The sequence below is a fragment of the Hetaerina americana genome, unplaced genomic scaffold, assembly GCF_022747635.1.
Source record: "Hetaerina americana unplaced genomic scaffold, ioHetAmer1.1.p SCAF_4, whole genome shotgun sequence".
NCBI classification, from domain to species: Eukaryota; Metazoa; Arthropoda; class Insecta; order Odonata; family Calopterygidae; genus Hetaerina; species Hetaerina americana.
In genome coordinates this window covers 46,794,787-46,815,394 of record NW_027286985.1, presented here as the reverse complement: position 1 = coordinate 46,815,394, position 20,608 = coordinate 46,794,787, and the positions used below count along the sequence as shown (strand labels likewise).

The window sequence follows — 20,608 nt, the reverse complement described above, 5'->3', positions numbered from 1 at the left end:
AAGTTTGTGAAATTTACAATGACTAAAGATGTAACGTGGCTGAAGGGTATTTCTCAAGGGAGAACTTAGAGAAAGTTTTCACTCTTGACTATAGGATGGGAATGATTTGCACCTTGCATTCTTTCAGATCAACTTCCATCACCTAAGTCCAAGACTTGGAAGGGTCGAGTTGCCAAGCAGTTTCGTCGTATTCAACAGGGAGGAGGGGCTTCCTCTCCAAGTTCCCCCACCACTCCTCGCCCTGAAGGAGTTACTATTGGAATTCCATTAGAAGACTGTCCACAGGTATGATGGTTTACTTCACTGCTATTATTGTTTCTCCTTTTATGGAAAGTTTGTTTTTATTTTCTTTTGCTGGCAGAAATAATTAGACATTACCTAATGAAATACATGAAATATAGTTATATAATGTAATCATTCAATTATAACTTCACTGAAGTAAATAATCCACCATAAAGTGGAGGGGCATGAGCCAAAAGAAAAATTTGCACATAGCAAGGATCTACATCTACAGCCCCCCCTGTAAGTTACCACGATGGCTTGTGGCACTAGAGGTTGTTTTACCTTCAGTTATAAATGTGTGTATTTGATCTTTATTTGTGTCCGATACCACTTTGTTTTCTGGAATATTAAATTATTGTAAATGATTTTTCTTTCTGTTGTTGGCACAAATTGGGCAAAGGGAAAAGGGTTCCTTCAATTACTCTCTCCTGAAGTCAGTTTACATCTTCATTGTAGTGCAAGCCAATATTATTCTCGCTGTGTCAACATTAAACTTCCATGGTTTGTATTGTATTAAATACAGGTATAATGCCACAGTTATTATGGTCAAAGCCATAAGGTTTGTTAATCAGATAAACATTTATTAGCCTTTGTTTAACTCATTATATGTTCTCTTTGAAAATTCAAAAATTACTTATGAACCCTTAGCCCACAACTCTAGATAACAGATGATTTATTTTGGAAATATAATCAAGTTTCATTAGATATCATTTTGAAATGTTTTTGTATCAATTTTTTCTCTTTCTATTCTTTTTCTCCTGTTTATCATCTGCAAAGTTAGTGAAAATTCTATACACAGAAAATATATGTTGTTTGCATTTCATTTTGGACATCATAGAAATTGCTAATTTTGTCTTATTTTTTAGTTCACCAAAAATCATGAATGTTTGTTCATTCTGAAATTCTTGCATGTAAGATTTTCAGGAAGAGCTTGAAATAGGTTAAATGATGATTTTTAATGGAGGCTTACATGCTGTTTTGTAATTACATTATCATGAATTGAAATAAGTTAGCTCTACATAAAAGGAAATTTTGTTTTTTACAGTCAACCTTCTGTGAATATGTTCCTTTGTTGGTGGAACTTTGTACCAGTATTGTCGAAGCTCGTGGTCTAGATATAATAGGCATCTACCGAGTACCTGGAAATACAGCTGCTGTAGCTTCGTTGACTGAGGGAGTTAATCGTGGTTTTGATTGTATTAATATGCAGGTAAGTTCCTCTTTAAATGGCCCATGATCCTTGAAATTGGTTAAAGAAAAATTGTTTCACAGTTAAAACTTTTTATCTGAGGATCATTGTGAAAGGAATTTGTGCTAGCCTGTAATTAATAATAGAATGGAGTTATGTTTTATTCATTGTGATGAATCTACAGTGTTAAATTCAATTTTTTATTGAGCTAGTCTGTGTAAGTAAAGGAAATAACCATGTAAGAATTTCCTATCTTTCTCGTTTTTTTCTGGCAAATAATCTCAACATATTAGTGATATTTTTTACAGTTTATGAAGGAAATAAGTTATTATATTTGGAATTTTATTTGATTTTTTATTTAATCAGGAGGGATTTTTCAATCAATATCTCTGTTGCTATTGATGGCACATTTAAGGGAAGGGAAATAGAATAAGATGAAATGTAGGTAATCATAGAGCAATAAGTACTTAATATACCAATTTTTGATTTGACCAAGATATTTTACAGTGTTAGTAGAAGATGGTTGTTCAATGTTTGACAAATACAGTTGTTGAGTGCTGAAAAGCCAGTTTATGAAAAAGTAGATAAATTGTAAGAGTACATGGTGACACCTTGAATGATTGTGGAAAAACGAAATAGCAACGGCCATAAACTGTAAGTTTAAGGCCTTGGCTATTTCATCTTTCCATTGTTTCTTGGGGGTAGGTATGTTCATTATACATTTACACCTCGAGTGGCTGGTTTGAAATAAATAATGGTGTTAAAAAAATATGTATAATGTCACTGGGGCTGTCAACTGTATTTATGGATTGAATGCATGGGAGATGGATGTCAAATATATATTTTTTTTAATTAAGTGTTTTATATAAGGCAGCAAAAATGGTTGTAAGTTTCCTGAAAATAGAGCTTATTTTGATTTTGAGTGTACTCCAAAAGGGAACAGGAAGAAGGTTGTGTATTCATTAATCTCTAAAATCCCTGGTATGAGTTGAATATAAGAAAAATTTGGTTAGTGTCTTGATTCAGATGGACATTTTAATCATTAAAGGTGGAATTAAGAATGGGTAGACTATTGAATAAATATTTATTTTACCTATTAAAATGAATTAGCTTGATTAATGTGTAGCTTAGAATGGATGTGGTAGTCCACTAGGTAGAGCGTCGGACTATTGATCGGAGGGCCTGGGTTTGATTCTCAGGGACACCTCTGGGCATTTTCAGCTTCACCCAAGCTATATAATTTTTTGGTACCAGACCTTCCTGAGAAATAATAGCAGCACAAAGAAAGGAGCTGCCCCTTACCCTGATGGAGACATTTCCCATGCCATTAAGCTTAGTACTAGGTGAGATCTACCCTCACCTTTCAAACCAACCTTATGCATATTATTTGCTTTCAAATTTTTACTTAAAACCATCACACTCAAGTCTTCATGAAGAGCAAAATACACATAATTGTGATAAACATCATCCAAGAAAATTAGCTGTATGTAGTTAAATTATTTTCTTGAATGAAAAATATAAAATAAATAACTGAAAGGTAATTATGAAAAGGATAGGACGATTTGTCAATGCAAGAGCAACTCATATATTTAGTTAGTGTGTAGCTATCTTGTCTCTCTATTCAGAGGCTTTACAGGTATGGGATGTCTTGAATATTTATTTCTAAGAGTTGGTGTAGTCAATCAATAATATATCCAGTTTACCCACTCAGGAGCCTGGGCCTGCAAAGGTTAGATAAGGAGTAACTTCAATGAGATTATTTTCCCATAGAATAAATTAAGAGGTACCTTTCTGTATTCATTGACCTCTATCAGGTTGTCTTTATTTTTAATATTAATGAATAAAATCATTGATAATTATGTAATATATTAGCATCATTATACATGGCTTAGTAATGTAATTATATTTTCAGGATGCACGATGGAATGATGTAAATGTGATATCCAGTCTCCTTAAACTCTTCTTCAGAAAGTTGCCTGATTCCCTCCTCACATCAGAACTTTATCCTTTATTTATTGAATCAGACAAAATTGAGGGCCCGGAGAGAAGAATAGCAACTATCAGAAAACTGGTAATAATGCAATTTTCATTATACATTTTGCATAATGAATGGTTTTGTGGCTGTTGTTTAGTTTTAGAATGGAGGATTTGCAGAGTCATCTCTATAAAAGTTGAAATTTAAAATTTTAGTTTTTGTATGAGATTGACTTTTGAAGTAGACTGAGTCAAATCTCTTACCAAAACTCTGGCTAGATTGCTTCATATACCAAATTAATCTAAACCACATACACACTGACTAGGCCAACCTAATGTTGCTTGTTTAATGTAGACTATGTGTAAAGATTTTATAATTTTGTGTATTTATTCCATGAGTTGAATTAGCTTGATTCTGAAGGCAAGTGTATTTTCCAGGTGCATGAACTTCCTGATCATCATTTTGAGACTCTGAAGTACCTTCTTTTTCATCTGAAGAAGGTTGTATCACATTGTCATGTTAATAAGATGGAAGCCCGCAACCTTGCCATTGTATTTGGACCTACCCTGGTTAGAACTGCCAATGACAACATGGTGACAATGGTCACTGATATGTCCCACCAGTGTAGAATTGTGGAGACCTTAATCAGTCATGTAAGTTTCAACTATGTTTGTGCTTTAGGCTGTGTGATTTTGAAGTAAAAGTGAATGACAGATGTTATGTTATGTTTATGTGCTTGCAGATCCTTAGTGATAAATATTAATTTATGAGGTTAGGTTGTCCCATTAAGTGCAGCTGGATTTTAAATATGATCTTGTATCATAAAAGAATGATTATGATCTGAAGTTTGAAATACTTATAACATCGAGGTTTATTTTTCCAAATACCGCATAGGATGGCAATTATTTTAGTTTTGTAGATCTGCTTTCAGAGAGAAAATGATCTGTGGTGTATGAAATGCATTATTTTCTTCTATTCATTTTAAATATCAAGTATTTTTTCTTTACATAAAGCTGCTTTTTATTTCCAGGTTGATTGGTTTTTCTCTGATGAGGACATTGATGATCTGAGCACCATTCCTTTTGATATTTGTGCGGAGGTAGGGGAGAGTAGTGATGCCTCTGGAGCTAACCAAAATCTCTTGCTAAACAACATACAGAAAGTTGAAGGTAAGAAAAACAGTTAGAAGATATAAATTTTAACGTACTGTCCCATTAACACTCGCCCAAGGTTGTAACCCACCCACCTTTACCCACACCTAACCCCTGACCTTAAAGTATCCTCCCAGTCAGCTCTCTCACCCTGCCCAGACTGTCTTTCTCTGTCTTGCTCTAGCCAATGCTTGCATCTCCCTCTGGTGTTGACACTCTCTTGTGACTGACTGTTGGAACCGAAGTACTAGACTGGAGGTGCCATTGCTTGTTCAAAACAATTAAATAACGCCATCTTAAAATGTTTTGCATTTTCTGTTATTTCATTCTGTGATCAGTTTTGACAGCATCTGTGGGTATACATATTCTTAATCAAAATTTGACTTCTATCTGGAGACTTCCGTTTATTGTCATATGTAGCAACTGAGATTTGTGTACCATAATGAAAAATTAGTTAATAATATTGTAGTTGAGGAATTGTCATTTATCTGCAAGAAGGGTGAGTCAGTTCACTCAATCTAGCAACATATGAATAAATATTCTCAACTGTAGGTGGTTTCATATTTACTTCAATTCCAAGTTGACCTTTAATTCTAAAAATGAGATTTATGTATAATTTATGATGAAGAAGGTTATAATGCATTGAAAAAATAGCATCATGCGCATAGTAATAAATACAAAATAATTAAGCTTATGGCTACCAAAGCATTAATTTCTTTCCATTAATTTTCGTCAGATAAGTTTGTTTCTTTGTCTTAGGAAAATTAGTGGACTGAAATAATGATATGGGAGCCAGGGGCTTAATTAGTTTCTATGTATTACCTTGCACATGGTGGTACTTTTTCAATGCATTGGAACTTTATTCATAGCGAAAAGTTATATGGAAGCAGATTCCAGCAAAAGTTAGAAATCTATAATACATCATAAACAGGAAACAGGCTTCTCTTCATTATGAATCCGGCAGAATTATAATTGCTGTAAAATCGTTTCTATTCAATTGTACATATTTTCATTCAATTCATATGACAGTGAAAAAAAATGAATTGACTGAGAAAAAAATCATTTAAGTTGGTCATGATTCAAATACAGATCCCTAATTTTCCAATTGAGTTCATCAAGTACTTAGCTATTAAGAAGTACTCTTCAGCTGCTTTAAATTTTCATTACTTCTTACAGAATAATATGTTATGATAAAATACCACTGACCTAAATTGTCACATCTACAATAACTTGCACCATAACAGTTCATTGAATTAGTTTGGTGCCTAACATTCAGAACAAGTAACCGTGTAATTGACATAAGTTTTCTGAAAATAGCATATGCTTTAGTGAAAATTTATTACATTCTATTGGGTATTCATTCCATTCTGATAAATTGAAAACGCCTAATTATTTTTTAGATTTAGGGAAAATCAAATAAAAATATTACAATTTTTACCAAATAACACTTGGTTTGAGTATGAAATATTTCTTTGGAGTTTAATGCTGCAATAATCATGAATGAAATTAATATGGGGTGAAATTAGAACTTTCACCACAGTGACAAATGTGATATAACAATTTTTGGCTTACATCTTTTTAAGCCACTGAAAGATAATTTTTATTTCCAAGTGCATGCATACAGAACCTAAATTTTATTGATTGACTTCAAAAGGGGTCTTAATTTGTTGATTTTTGGTGGCCATCTGTTTTTGGATCCTAAATTATATTTGCAGATTATTAAATACCTATGTAATTTTTCTTTTGAATACAATGAAGAAAGTCTCAAATCTCTCCAGAGCCATTGAATCTGCTCTGTGAATTGAATTCTCCATCAAGTCACCTAGGTCATTAAAACTGTCGAATGATGTTCACATATCTGTGCATAACACAGGACATAAATATTTCATGTTTAGTAAATGTGTTAGGGAGTGACTAAAGCTGCAGCCAGGCTCGTTAGGCATTAGCCAGCATGCTTTAAGGTGCCTGTATGTCAGGCGCCTAAAGAGGAGGCAGCTTGAGTTTGGACACCCTACGCAGAAGTGCTGCCGTCTATATAGCTAAGAATAAAGAATAAACAGATTATGTTTTAGTGTAAATATTTCGATATTTGAGGTAGCTTCTGCAAACATTTGTTGCCAGTTGCAAAATCACATAATGGTTTTATGTGTAATTCTGAGTTCACTTCACAATTCATGCAGTAATCTTTTATTCAAGTTTTCCATTTTTATCTTTTAATCTGTAGCTTGGGTGATTTATTGTACCAGTTTCGTATTCATTTTCATAGTGAAACTGTGACTCCTATGGTGAAGGTTTGACCTGTGATTACACCGTTGGATTCATGCAGATAGCTATATTTTTACTAAGGGTATTACTAAATGCTTACACACTCCAATCAGAACATTACGCTTGAAGATTATTTTCCGTAATGATTATATACCAAAATAAGATTTAACAAGCACAAAAACGAGGCATGGATACAAGCATGATGACAAATGCAATGTACTAAGAACATTGCATTAAATGAAGCACCAAACAAAGAAATGTTCCTACCTCTACATTCCAAATTTCTGTATCTGATAACTTGAAAAAATAAATTTAGTATAAGAATTAAACTACATTCATACCGAGATGCCATGGCGATTATTCTTAGACTATTTTTCTTGCTTTTAGCACTTAGAATTATGGGGTTGCAATATGGCATATTTAGGATACACTTCTTGTGACATAAATCTGGGGGCCTGAATAGGTGCCTAAATTTGGGCCTTCTCGCTGCCTAATGAGTTTGGACACCCTTCAAGAGCCAAGGCGTCCAACCTAAATGTTGAGTCTGGTCGCAACTTAAAAAGTCAACCCCAGAAGTTCTTGACTTAAACTTTTTATTCAAGTCACCTGTGAAATCCTCTTAAAGTCCTCCTAAAGAACTCGTAAAGAAAATCATGGGATGATTTTGCAGAGGATTAATCAGGATTACTCTTGGTACATTCTGTTTCTCACTTTGTATGTGCCAATGCACTTTCTTACCATTCTGATTCTCCTGCTAACAAATTCAACAAAGCTCTCCAGGCATGGCCCTGTAGCAAACATAAAAGGGCGTGGCTCTTTGCATCAATTCTGCCAATATATATGGTGATCATAAATGAATGAATAATGAGTGATTGCAAAAGGAACCTCAGTTTTCGTCCAGGTGAGAATATTTCTAGGCAGACAGGTTGTTGATGGCCAATGATGCAAGCTAGCATCTAATCTTATTGATAATGAAGATATAGAAACAAGTAAAAATAAATATATTCTTAGCGGAAATCGCTCAATCTTGGAATCAGAAAAAATTAGTGCCACTGTATCAGTTCTGGCATCTTCTTATTCATTAAGAACATTGCCAAACTTGTTCTCATGACACAACTCTAGTACATTTGGACTTCCTTGAAAAATAGACTGAAGTGGAGGTGTGTGCAGTAGCAGAAGTTTCAAGGTTCAATGGCAAGCTAAGCATGATATATTCACACTTTGATATGAGTACTACATTTATACAATAGGCATTACTTTGACTAAATCTAAATATAGTAATTATTGCTGATTCTGGTCTTGAAGTGTCCCAAATTTTGGGCTTCAGGTCTTCAAACTCTTGACTGTACTCATCTGGTTGAATCATGACAAAAAATGCCTTTGAGTAGACAGGGATCATGCAGGGTATTTAAACCTTCAAATTTGATTTTTGTAACCAGAAAAACATCTGCATACATGTTGAACTTACATCTGCATTTGTTTTAACTTCATACCGGGACCATCATTGGCCATAATCATGATGAGCTATCAAATCATATTAGAAGGGTACCTATACACTATTTACACCTAAAATATATCACTTCAGTGATCATTTCTACCCCTTGCAAAGCAGTTGTAAGTCTTGAAGGACAAACTAGTAAAAGTGTAATGCACACTTTGATAGAAGTCCTAGAATTCTTGTCTTTCATTTGCATTAACAGCTATTTTGCCTAACCCATGGTTTATGCATGGCATTGTCAATGATAAATGTTTTTGGGATAAAATCAAAAAAATTTTACAGACTAACATCTAATACTCTATCTGAAATACTCTTTAAGCCACTAGAGTATAGTTAGGAAAATTGTTGTTGAATGTTGAGATAGCAAAATTTAACCAAGTCTATAGTATTTTTAGCGACTTATTTATTTCTTTTTTATTGAATGCAAATTTCATAACTGAATAAATTTAGTAACAAAGCATGGCATCCCCTAAGTTTAACTGAGTTCCGACCAGTCACATAGATGTCTATTTGGCAAAAACTTCTTGGAAAGTCCCACATCAGTGAATGCATGAAATATATTAACTGAAATTAATCTCCATAGATTTTTTAAATCAAGCCTTTGATTGTCACAATCCAATGTAAGATGTGCCTTTAAACATGTTTTTAATCTCTATTAATGTTAATAAGTCATAAATAATCCTTTTTCCCAGAACAAAAATTATAACTGAATCATCCTTGCCCATGGTACATTGAATTACCAATGCTTATTAATATATTCCATCCAGTGATTTAAAGTATAATTTTTATGTTATCTGAATCCTTGTTCAAATTTGCACCATTTGCACATGTTTGGAAGCATAAAAATCATGATTATAATTCACATATTTTGTTGATAGTTAAAGGTAATCTACAGAATTCATGCAAAATAAGCATTTACATTGATTAAAAGACTTTTATAGTAAATATAAATTAATGTAACTATTGGTTTCAAGTTTGCAGTGGGTTTATGTTGTATCATTATATGAATTTAATTGCTATGACAAAAAGCTCATAGCTAACTTGCCAATTGAAAACTCTCATTTTGATTGTATTCTTCTTATACAATTTTGCACCATTATGTTGTTGAGTGCTCTGACTGATTTTTCTGCACTCCATAATTGCCAAAAATTGTGCATACCTCATTAAATTGACATACATCACAGTTCAAATACAGATTCATTAATAATCCAATAGATCTTCCAGAAGTCATGGCCAGGAATGTGTGTATTATTGAGTTCATGTTATAATATTTTTACCATACAATCAGTTCGGTGTAATGATAAATATTGTAAAGCAGGGACCAACTGTATATTATTGCTTTGGGTGTTTCATAAACTGTCAGTTGTAAAAAGGAGAAAAAAGTGTTGATTGCAAAGTGTGTTATAGTCATTACATTATCAATTGAGAATACAAATGACTATATAAACTAACTGATGCATATATTTTCTAGAGTACATACTTAACTCTAATCACATACTTAATTTCTTTATTGAATGTCTTGTGATTCACATCTTTTTCTGACAAAGGCTTCATATAATGTCATAAGACTTGCCACTTTTGCATTAAAAATTACAATTTAAAATTTTACACATGGCAGAATGGTGCTGTAAATTGAGTGCATTCCCTGATTTGGGACAGTTACTTGGATTTATATAATGATTTTCCTTGGTGTCAAAAGTTTTAAATGTGTTATTGGTTAAATATTGTTTATTCATACACATTTGCCTTTTTCAATTTTCACCATTTTTATCATAATATGTTGTTTAGCATCAAATTTTTCTTTAATTTTGCTCTGGGAATAATAATAAAATGTCTTCAGCTTGGTTGTCTAAGTTCTGAAAAATGTGTCCTCAATTGAAAAGTAAAATGTAATTGTTTTGTTTTAACAGTTTTTAATAAGGCTAACCATACTCATTTCTTGATAGCTATGTGTGTTTAATGATATGTACTAGATATTTGCATGAAATGTTGAAATATCATTTTGAATCTCCCATCATAATTACAGCATTTCACTTACAGATGTGTATAATTTCGCAGCTTGTAATGTGATATTTTGATCTGGAATGAGACTGCTATTAGTGCTTCTGTCTGAGTTAATGAAATATCTAGGTAATCTTTAGGTTTACCTGATGTGATGAGAGTTGTTTTGCAGAATTTATGAATAGTTTTGAAATTATTACTTATGCCAAAATGAAATCATTACATCTCTGTATTTTGCACTCTGCCACCTATTCTTCCTTTTTCTAATTTGAAATTGAGTACTTGCGTCACTGTGTTTATTTTACATGTATTTACTTTGTACATACATGCAAAATATGCATTTTAAGTTGGTTAACAGGAAATCTAGATACATTAAAACTATGTCCTCATTTAGTTGTAGTTATAAAGTTTTAAAATTTTCCAGTATAGTTTCACCTTTACCCCCACATTTATAATGCTTGTTGCTTATTAGATTAAGGTAGGTAGGTACCTGGGTACTTATTTCTCTTTGAAGCTGCAATTATTTTTTAATAAAACCATTTGTGCTAATTCAAAAAAAAACTGACAATAAGGCTTGTAGGACACATTCCACTGTCATTGTTGACTCATAGGGGCGGACTTTATTGGATGCCTATACCTCGGTTATCAATGTCCATATTTATGAATTTTGTGATCAAGTACACTTTTTTGATAGATAATTTATATAAGCAAAATGTAATCATCAGGAACTATGTGTTCACTAGTATACATGTGTTTCTAATAAGTTCACTTATATTGGAGTTGTTCTAAATAATGGAAATAAGATTTCTAATTAGATCAATCAGAGAATGATGGCTGGCAATAAGGCCTATTATGCTAATTTTCCTCTCCTTCAATCAAACCTCTTGTCAAGGAAAATAAAATTGAAAATATATAAGAGCCTCATTTCCTTTTGTAATATTTGGGGCAGTGATATGGATCTTATCCAAGAATTATGAAGAAAAACATCAGAAAGACATCATTTTACTGGCAAATGGTAAATAAAATCTGTGGCCTGGTTGAAGAAGAACAGATGTGGAGAATCAGAATTAACTGGGAGATGGATAATGAATAACCATATTTTCCCATCAATAATGCTCGCGTTATCTGTACAAAAATGTTCAGATGATCAAAAAAATGACGATGCACATTTTATTTTTATTATTATTATTAGGTAATCTACTGGTTAAGGTAGGTTTTTGGATGGACACAACTACCAAATAAATATTTTGTCACTCCTAGCAAAACACAATCCAGCAACCTAGTCTACATCAGGTCCCTCTTCATCTCTGAGTACTTCCTTCCTCCCTTCATCCCATATAACATCCCCATCCTGTTCCTGCCCTTTCCTTGTTTGCGTAACATTCTCCACTCTATTACTGTCTTCAAAATCCCACTACCGATCATTATGCCCTTCATCCATTTTTCCTGCCTGCAAAGGATTTCTCCCAACAAACCCCTCTCTTCGCCCACTGTACCAAGTACTTCCTCATTTGTTTTCTCCTCTCTTCTCTACACCCACATTTCAAAAGCCTCCAATCTATGTCTATCCTCCTGCTTCAATTACCACGTTTCTATGCCGTACATAGCTACGCTCCATATCAAAGTTTTTACGAGTCTTTTCTTAACATCCTTACTCAAAGTCCCCGTCATCAACTCCCTCCTCCTCGTGAAAGCCTCTTTGCCTAGCGCAATTCTTCTCCTTACGTCCCTACTACTTTGACCGTGTTGGTCAAAAACACTTCCGAGATACGTAAACTGTTCTACCTGCTCTAGTTTTTGCCCTCCAATTTTAACGTTTAGCGTAGCCTTTTTCTTTCTGGAAAATCGCATAACCTTTGTTTTATTAATATTGATTTTCATCCCATATCTGTCGCACTGAATTTCCAATTCAGTGCGACAGATGTGGGATGGCCTGATTGATGAACTGATTTTCCGAATTCCCCACTCTTCCTCATCTTTTAGCCCAGGTGTTCAAATATTGCTGTAAGCTTTTTCAAATCTATTTTGTACACAAGTCACCGTCACACTCTGTCAACTTTCCAGGATCTACCGACTTATTTTTTCATTAGGCACTATTTTAATCCTTCCCGAATTTGTGTAGTCTTTCATACCAGACATCATCGACTTTTCCCAACTAGATATATAGATTTATAAATGGATAAATCCTATTAGCCTCGCGATTGCCTTTTTCTTTCGCGTAGTTGATGACTTCTAGCTTAAACATCGCTGTATATGATTTTCTTCTCCATGGGAAAATTTCCTGAGAAAATTCTCAATTACAAAGCTTAAGTCAATTCAGGTTTGAAACAATCACCATGTAGATCACCATGCGGCACTTTCATAGAACTTGGAGGGTATCTAGAACAGCTAAAAGCCGATACTTATAAAGCAAAGAAATAAGAACATTCAATTTCATTCATTTTGTTATTTTTTTATATTTGGTTTGCTGAAAGGTAATGTATATAGCAACTGAAAGGGCACACAAACCTATGTCTCGTTTTGACTTACGAATCATAGCAAAAAAGCAATAAGGCAGCATATTGTGTTGGCTTGTAAATATTATTTTTTTGTTGATCATTCCATTGTTTGGAATTAATTTCAATCACCTTGCTCCAATATTGTGTATACTTGTGGTAGATAGCCACGGGCAATTATGATTTCATGCATTCAATGGCTGTTACCATCTATTAGTGCGTGGATATAGACGTATTTTTACACACACTACATATAATTTTTATACTCATATATATATATGTACGTACAGATGCACGGTATCTATATGCATTCGAGATAACTATGAAGCCCTGGGCTCATGGTGTCTGTATAAATTCATGATAACCAAAAAGTTCTGGGTGCGTGTTATCGATGGGAAAATACGGTATTAGGAGGGGAAGATATAGTTAGGCTTTCCATGTCATTGCGGCTGGGCCACATGCAAAGAATGGATGAATACAGAATACCCAAAAGACTACTTGATAGCAAGATGAAATGGTTTGTAGGGGAGGAAGAACACAGAAATTATGGCTGCAGGATATCGAAGAAAATCTGAGGGCAATGGAATTTGTGAGATGGATGGAGAAGGCAAGAAGAATATTGAAATGGAAGTATATAATAGAGGAAGCCTAGGCTTACCCTGGGTTCTGAAGCTGTGGATGATGAAGTATTTCATGTTGTTGTGATCTTCTTGCAGCGTGGTGACGAAACAGGATTTAGGATCTTTAGCAATTATTGAGACGACATGTTCAACTTAACGTGGGGCCGGAAGTGACGTTTAAAAAAAAACGACTTCCTACTTTTATTCTACAAAAACAAAAGCAAACACATACAAACATCGCTCAAGCCAGCCCAAAAGAGACAATGTTACCAACCTTGTACAAAACAACAGCAACTTGATTACACATATACAACACCCTCACTTAATCTAGTTGCCCCAGACATTCACATCCTTCATGCAGTTAAAATGTTTTTTCTTAGATAAACTTTTAGTTAGCATATCTGCAGGCATCTCATGTGTTGACTTAAATTTCACAAACACTTTACCATCTGTCACAGCTGTTTTTACAAAATGGAACCTTACATCTATATGCTTAGATCTTTCCTTTACATCAACACAATTGGCATTCTTAACTGCTGACTGATTGTCATTATACATGCACACAGATTCTGTGCCAAATATTTTTCTGCAATCCTGTTTCAAAATTTCCCTCAGGATTCGACACAATATAATAGCTTTCTTGGTACAAGCAGTTAGGCTGACATACTCTGCTTCCGTTGTGGATAAAGCCACACAGGATTGTTTTTTACTTTCCCATGCTACAGCCCCTTTAGCAAATTTAAAAACATACCCTGTACGAGATAGTCTATCAATCTTATCACTGGCAAAATCTGCATCAGCATAGCCCTCAAGGAACCCACCAGATTTTGAGTAGGCAAGGCGATACGTTGATGTGCCCTTTAAATATCTCAAAACCCTTTTTGCCAACTTCCAATGTTCCATATTAAAGCTATTATTAAACTTACTTAATTTTGAAACAGCAAAAGCAATGTCAGGCCTAGTACAGGTCATTGCGTACATTAAACAACCAATTAATCCTTGATAAGGTACATCAGGACATTTATCTGGATCTCCAGGAGCTACATCCAACCCAACTTCCATGGGTGTAGAGGCTGCACAAGCATCAGACATGTTAAACTTAACCAGCATGCTTTTGATGTACTCTTCCTGATCCAGTTCAATTCCCTCACTGGTTCTAGTTAACCTCATCCCTAGAATACTTTTGGCCTCTCCAAGATTTTTCAGCTCAAAATGTTTTTTTAATGATGAAACTAACTTGTTCACAGTGTCACCATTCTTACAAAACACCAAAAAATCATCCACATATACAGCTATTACACAAATATCAAGTCCAATACCCTTAACATAAATACATGATTCTGTTGTCAAATTCTTGAAACCAAGACCTTTAAAAATACTCCGACATTTGTCATACCATGCCTTGGATGCTTGTTTTAAACCATATATTGCCTTATGCAGCAAATACACCTTACTCTCCGCCCCTTCAATTACAAAACCTTCAGGCTGCTCAATGTAAATTGACTCTTTAAGATCACCATTCAAGAAGGCTGCAGTCACATCTAGATGAGTGATATTTAAATCTAGCTCCACAGACAATGCAATCAACAATCTCAAGGCAGAATAACTTACTACAGGAGAGAATGTTTCATGGTAATCAGTACCATACTCCTGGGAATAACCCTTTGCTACCAGCCTTGCCTTGAAACGCTCTATTTCCCCAGCTGCATTCACCTTTCGCTTGAAAACCCATTTACATTTTACAACTTTTTTGTTTTCAGGCAAATCAGCTAAAGAAAGGACGCCCTTCCTTGCTAAAGCTTCCCATTCTTCCTGCATGGCCTTCCTCCATTCATCCCCATTTGAAGACAAAGCTTCTTGAACAGTCTGAGGATCACAGTACAAAGACATTGGTTGATTACAGGCTGAATTAATTGATGCCAAAAATAAAACATGATCTGGAAATTCCTTTGGTATTCTATTCCTAACAGGATACCTACTTTCTCCCGGATCAATACTCTCCTCCCTCTGGCTATCATCACCTGAGCTTGAATTTTGCCCACAATAGACACGACCACTTCCTTCAGTCTCAATGTTTGAGGTATCATTATTACCCTCACTACTTGCGCTAGTGTTTTCATTAGTTTCAGCCTGATCATTTATGCTGACCTCTGTCTGGGGCTGGGAGGTGAAACACACGCCCCCCCCTAAAAGTTCAGGCAGAATAATTGTATTCCTCAATGTTTTCCCAGTTAAATGCTCTTCCCTGAAACTGTCCTCAAAAAACACTACATCCCTCGCTTTTGTTACTCGTCCAATGTTTTCAGGATTCGCCAGGAGATAACCTTTGGATTCCTCACAATATCCGACAAAGTAATACCGTTTGGATGTGGCATCTAGCTTTTTTCTCATGGCCTTGGCCACATGAGCATAGGCAATACAACCAAACACCCTCAAATGACTAAGGTCAACCTTATGACCTGTCCATCTCTCCTCAGGTAATTCATTCCCAATTCCCTTAGCTGGTACTCTATTCTTTAAATACACAGCTGTTTTACATGCTTCAACCCAATAGCTCTTAGGTAACTTGCACTCGGATAACATGCATCTAGCCCTCTCTATAATGACGCGATTTGCCCTTTCAGCTAGCCCATTCTGCTCAGGATTATATGGTATCGTTGTCTCATGTTTTATTCCCTTTGCTCTAAGCTCTTCTTGCAGAGCCCGCCCCATGTACTCACTACCATTATCCGTCCGCAAACACTTAATCCTGTTCCCCGTTTCATTTTCTACCCTAGCCTTAAAGGTTACGAAACATTCTAGGATAACATGTGTTTCCTTGCCTTTAATGAAGAAGGCAAAAATTTTTCTAGTGCAATCATCAATAAATGTGAGCATGTACAGTTCTCCCCTATTGCCAGGAGGGTCCATTGGACCACACAGGTCTGAGTGCACCAAACTCAGCTTTTCACTCACCCTTTCCGTTCTCGGTCCCACAGTGAAAGGTTTTTTAACAAGCTTTCCTTCTACACATGCCACACACGGTTGAAGAGGCTTATTACATGGATAATCCAGACCACTGGCACGCCCCCTTAATGTCTGCATATTTTTATGCCCCAAGTGCGCTAACCTTCTGTGCCATAATAGCTGAGAATGATTCCCTTCAGTAGTTGCAGCTAATCCCACAGCACCCTCCCTGACAACATTGTCACCTGAGGTACACTGTTTTAAATCTAGACTGTACAACCCATTCTCCTCTGTTCCCGAGGCTTGAATGACTCCCTTTACATGTAAAGTTTCAGCATCAAATAGTTTGCACCCAGATGAATCAAATAAAACAGCAGTACCCTTTTGCACTAACCTATTTACAGACAACAAATTAGTTGAAAGATCTGGCACATAATTAACATTTGATATGGTGGCAGTACTTCCCTGAATCAAATCCATTGATGCACTACCAATACCTGACACTTTGATTTTGTCATGGTTAGCAACTGTTACTTCGTCACTTGCATCTGGTCGAAAATCTGAAAAGTACTCCGTAGTTCTTGCCATATGGGAATTCGCCCCAGAATCAATGTACCATTTATGACTCCCCACTTCACAACGAAGGGCTGTCAACCAGGCAACTGGATTCCCTTTCTTGGCACCCCCACTTGATTTGCTGTTCCCGCACGACACCTTTGCCCCTTCCTCGGGACAATCGCTCTTGATGTGCCCGATCACTCCGCACTTAAAGCACCTGGCCTTTCTCGGATCGAAGGTGGACTTCTTGTTCTGCTTACCTCTGGCCCCGGACGTACTCGAACTCTGCTCCGAGGACGATGAGCACTCTCCCTGATGCCTCTGGTTCCGCTTGGCATAGAATACAACCTGCTGCTCCTTGGAATCTGTGGCCCGTTTGTACCCTTCCTGCAGTAGCCTCTGCTTCACTAGGTCAGACTTGATGACCCCTGTGACTGTATTCTCTAGAGCCATTCGAAACGGTCTGTACTCAACCGTCAGGCCCCGCAGCATCAAAACCGCGAGCAGCTCGTCGTCAATCTTCTTGCCAATGCTTTTTAGTTTCGCATCGACTGTTGTGAAACGTTGAACATAGTCCTCCATATTTGTGCACGTTCCCAAATTGATGTCGAACAGCTGGTCTATAAGGGCGACATGCCTGTTCACACCCTTATCTTCATAGGTGTGCTGCAGCTTGTCCCACATACCTTTGGCCGTCTTGCACTCCATGACTTCCATTTTCGGTCCTTGTTCTAGTAGCAAATATATTTTCGCCCTTGCTCGCTGTGACTGCTTTCGTTCATGAGCTGACGCGTCCATTGCTACTTCACTCTCCACGTAGTCCCAAAGGTCTTCGTGAAGCAAGTACATTTCCACGTCCATTTTCCACTGCTCGTAATTCACCGATCCTCGCAATTTATCAATTTGAGGCAATGAACCTCCGTACGTGATGTTGTTGATGACATTTGATTCCATTGTACTTGTCATCCAAACACGAGGCAACAATTTACGAGTACAGCTCGGTTGACTACAAGGCCGGAATCAGTTTAATTGAACCTAATTATCTCATGCAAACTGATCTCACACTCCTATTTCCACATTCTGGGCCCATAACCTGTTGTGATCTTCTTGCAGCGTGGTGACGAAACAGGATTTAGGATCTTTAGCAATTATTGAGACGACATGTTCAACTTAACGTGGGGCCGGAAGTGACGTTTAAAAAAACGACTTCCTACTTTTATTCTACAAAAACAAAAGCAAACACATACAAACATCGCTCAAGCCAGCCCAAAAGAGACAATGTTACCAACCTTGTACAAAACAACAGCAACTTGATTACACATATACAACACATGTTATTTTCAGTATTGATATTTTGTATCACTCTCCTGATTTTATATTTGAAATGGCGCAGAAAATGCAGCATATGACCCAAAATTATATCTCTGAGGCTTTATTTGTTAGGGTATAGGGTAAATTTCACTTCATTCTCTGCTCCCAAAGAGCGTGAAATCAAGAATTGACTATAGAAGTCCACTTCCTTTCACTGTGTTGTCTTTTTGATTTCTTAGATAAATTTGTTATCTGCTTTACTACGCCTGGGTTTGACTCCCAAGTGGCAAGAGGTCTACCAACACCTGAATGCCTATCACTTTGATCAATAGCTGATTACTCTGATCTCTAGGATACAGTCTCATTGGTCGTAATTTTGGTAGTTGAATACTAAAACAAATAAATCTTGACTTAGAGATATAGGACATTTTTCATTCATGACTAATTGTCCATGTTTACTTATGGGTGTCTTAAAATATAATTCTGCTGTACATTATACATAAGAGTACCACAGTATTTAACCTACAGGTTGGTTTATTTTTATTTAATTATTTTTTTAAAGAGGTCACTTAATATAAAAAATATTTCCGTCATTACGTGAGGAAGTTATTGGAGCAAATAATACAGAAAAAAGCTATACATGCTCAGATTGTCTGTTCATAATTTATTTTACTTTTAAAATTCAGTTTTTTCTTTAATTAACTTTCTAATATTCACTTCATGGAGATGGTTTCATAGATTTTAAATATTGGATTATAAACAATTAGGTTTCCTTTGATATTAATATTTGAAGTTAGATAATAGGCGACTGCTTAATTGAAACCTTGACAAATATGTGTGCTACTTCTAGTTTCGTGCATTGTTAGCACTGCAATTTTTGGAAAAAAATTTAATATTCTAGAGTCAGCCTAGCAGTTAGGTTTCATTTTGCAAATTATTTGCATGATTATATGCAGTATGTGTGGCTAAATTTAAATCAAATCACCTTTCATTTATGTTACACTTAAAGATTTTGCATAGAAATGAATGGGCTTTTGTATTCCATTCCGCTGTTATTTATTATTGTTTGCTTATTCCAAGCTCATGAGCTGCACCGCATTGTCAACTGCATGAGGGAATGAGGGTTATTATTTTAGTTTCTTTGTTTTTATTTTGAAGCTTATGCATGTTTCTTTTTCCCTATTCTCCTGCTTCCTTTGCTGTCCATCCCATCCCTGACCCCCCTCCTATTTCCTTCCCCCCTCCCTGTCTCTTTCTTTCTCTCTTTGCATCGGGGGAAATCACCCAAACTCACAGGCATGAAGGCTGATAGTCCAAGCAAGGAGATCAGTGCAAAAGACATTGTATCATCCATAATTTCTGCAGCTAACCGGAAGATGCAGAAGGCAAAGGGAGGCCGTAAAGCAGGGGGTAGTGGGGGAGGATTGGAAGTAGGGGGACATGAAGTCTTCGGGGAGTGTGTCTCTGATCATCGAGATGGTGAGAAGCAGGTGAGCTGTCTTGTTGGTCAATTTGGCATTTGTGTTAGGAAAACTGACTTCCTCATTTACAATAGCATCTTCCAACTTAATTTATCCAGTTATAGGATTAGTGATGTTTTGAAGTCTTATATGTACACTTTTCTATAATACCAATATATAATATATATGTATGTATATATATATATATATATATATATATATATATATATATATATATATATATATATATATATATATATACACACACTCACTCATATTGTAAATTGTTTAAGCTTTCAGCCTTCTTCAAGTAAGACTTACTTGAAGCTTACATAAACAGTCTTACTTGAAGAAAGCCTCGGAGAAGGCCGAAAGCTTGAACAATTTACAATGTGAGTGTCCTTTAAAGGGTTACTATTTTATTTGTGTTCTGTTGTTCCGTCCAAATATTATACTGCTCGTGTGAGTGTTTCTGTATAATCGGTATATATATATATATATATATATATATATATATATATATATATATATATATATATACATACATATATATATATATATATATATATATATATATATATATATGCTTTCGTTGACGTAACACGGAAGTGCCGAATAGTACAATACACAGTAACACACAATATAGAAACACAAAAAAAGAGAACACTCACACGTATTTTCTTGATATTTCGACGGAAACAATCCATCTTCCTCTGAAGATATAGAAGTGATGACAGTCATTACTTCTATATCTTCAGAGGAAGACGGATTGTTTCCGTCGAAATATCAAGAAAATACGTGTGAGTGTTCTCTTTTTTTGTGTTTCTATATTGTGTGTTACTGTGTATCATATATAT

The 20,608-nt window shown here is 35.5% G+C and overlaps 1 protein-coding gene across 1 annotated transcript in view; it reads left to right on the top strand.

The window, feature by feature from the left end:
• RhoGAP19D (Rho GTPase activating protein at 19D) overlaps nt 1-20,608 on the top strand; it is a 636,771-nt gene that overhangs the window by 599,254 nt on the left and 16,909 nt on the right. Inside the window, exons 18-23 of the mRNA XM_071589802.1 lie at nt 128-285; nt 1,328-1,492; nt 3,384-3,542; nt 3,884-4,099; nt 4,477-4,615; nt 19,588-19,781. Coding sequence (XP_071445903.1) covers nt 128-285; nt 1,328-1,492; nt 3,384-3,542; nt 3,884-4,099; nt 4,477-4,615; nt 19,588-19,781 — 1,031 coding nt within the window. The remainder of the gene's footprint in view (nt 1-127; nt 286-1,327; nt 1,493-3,383; nt 3,543-3,883; nt 4,100-4,476; nt 4,616-19,587; nt 19,782-20,608) is intronic.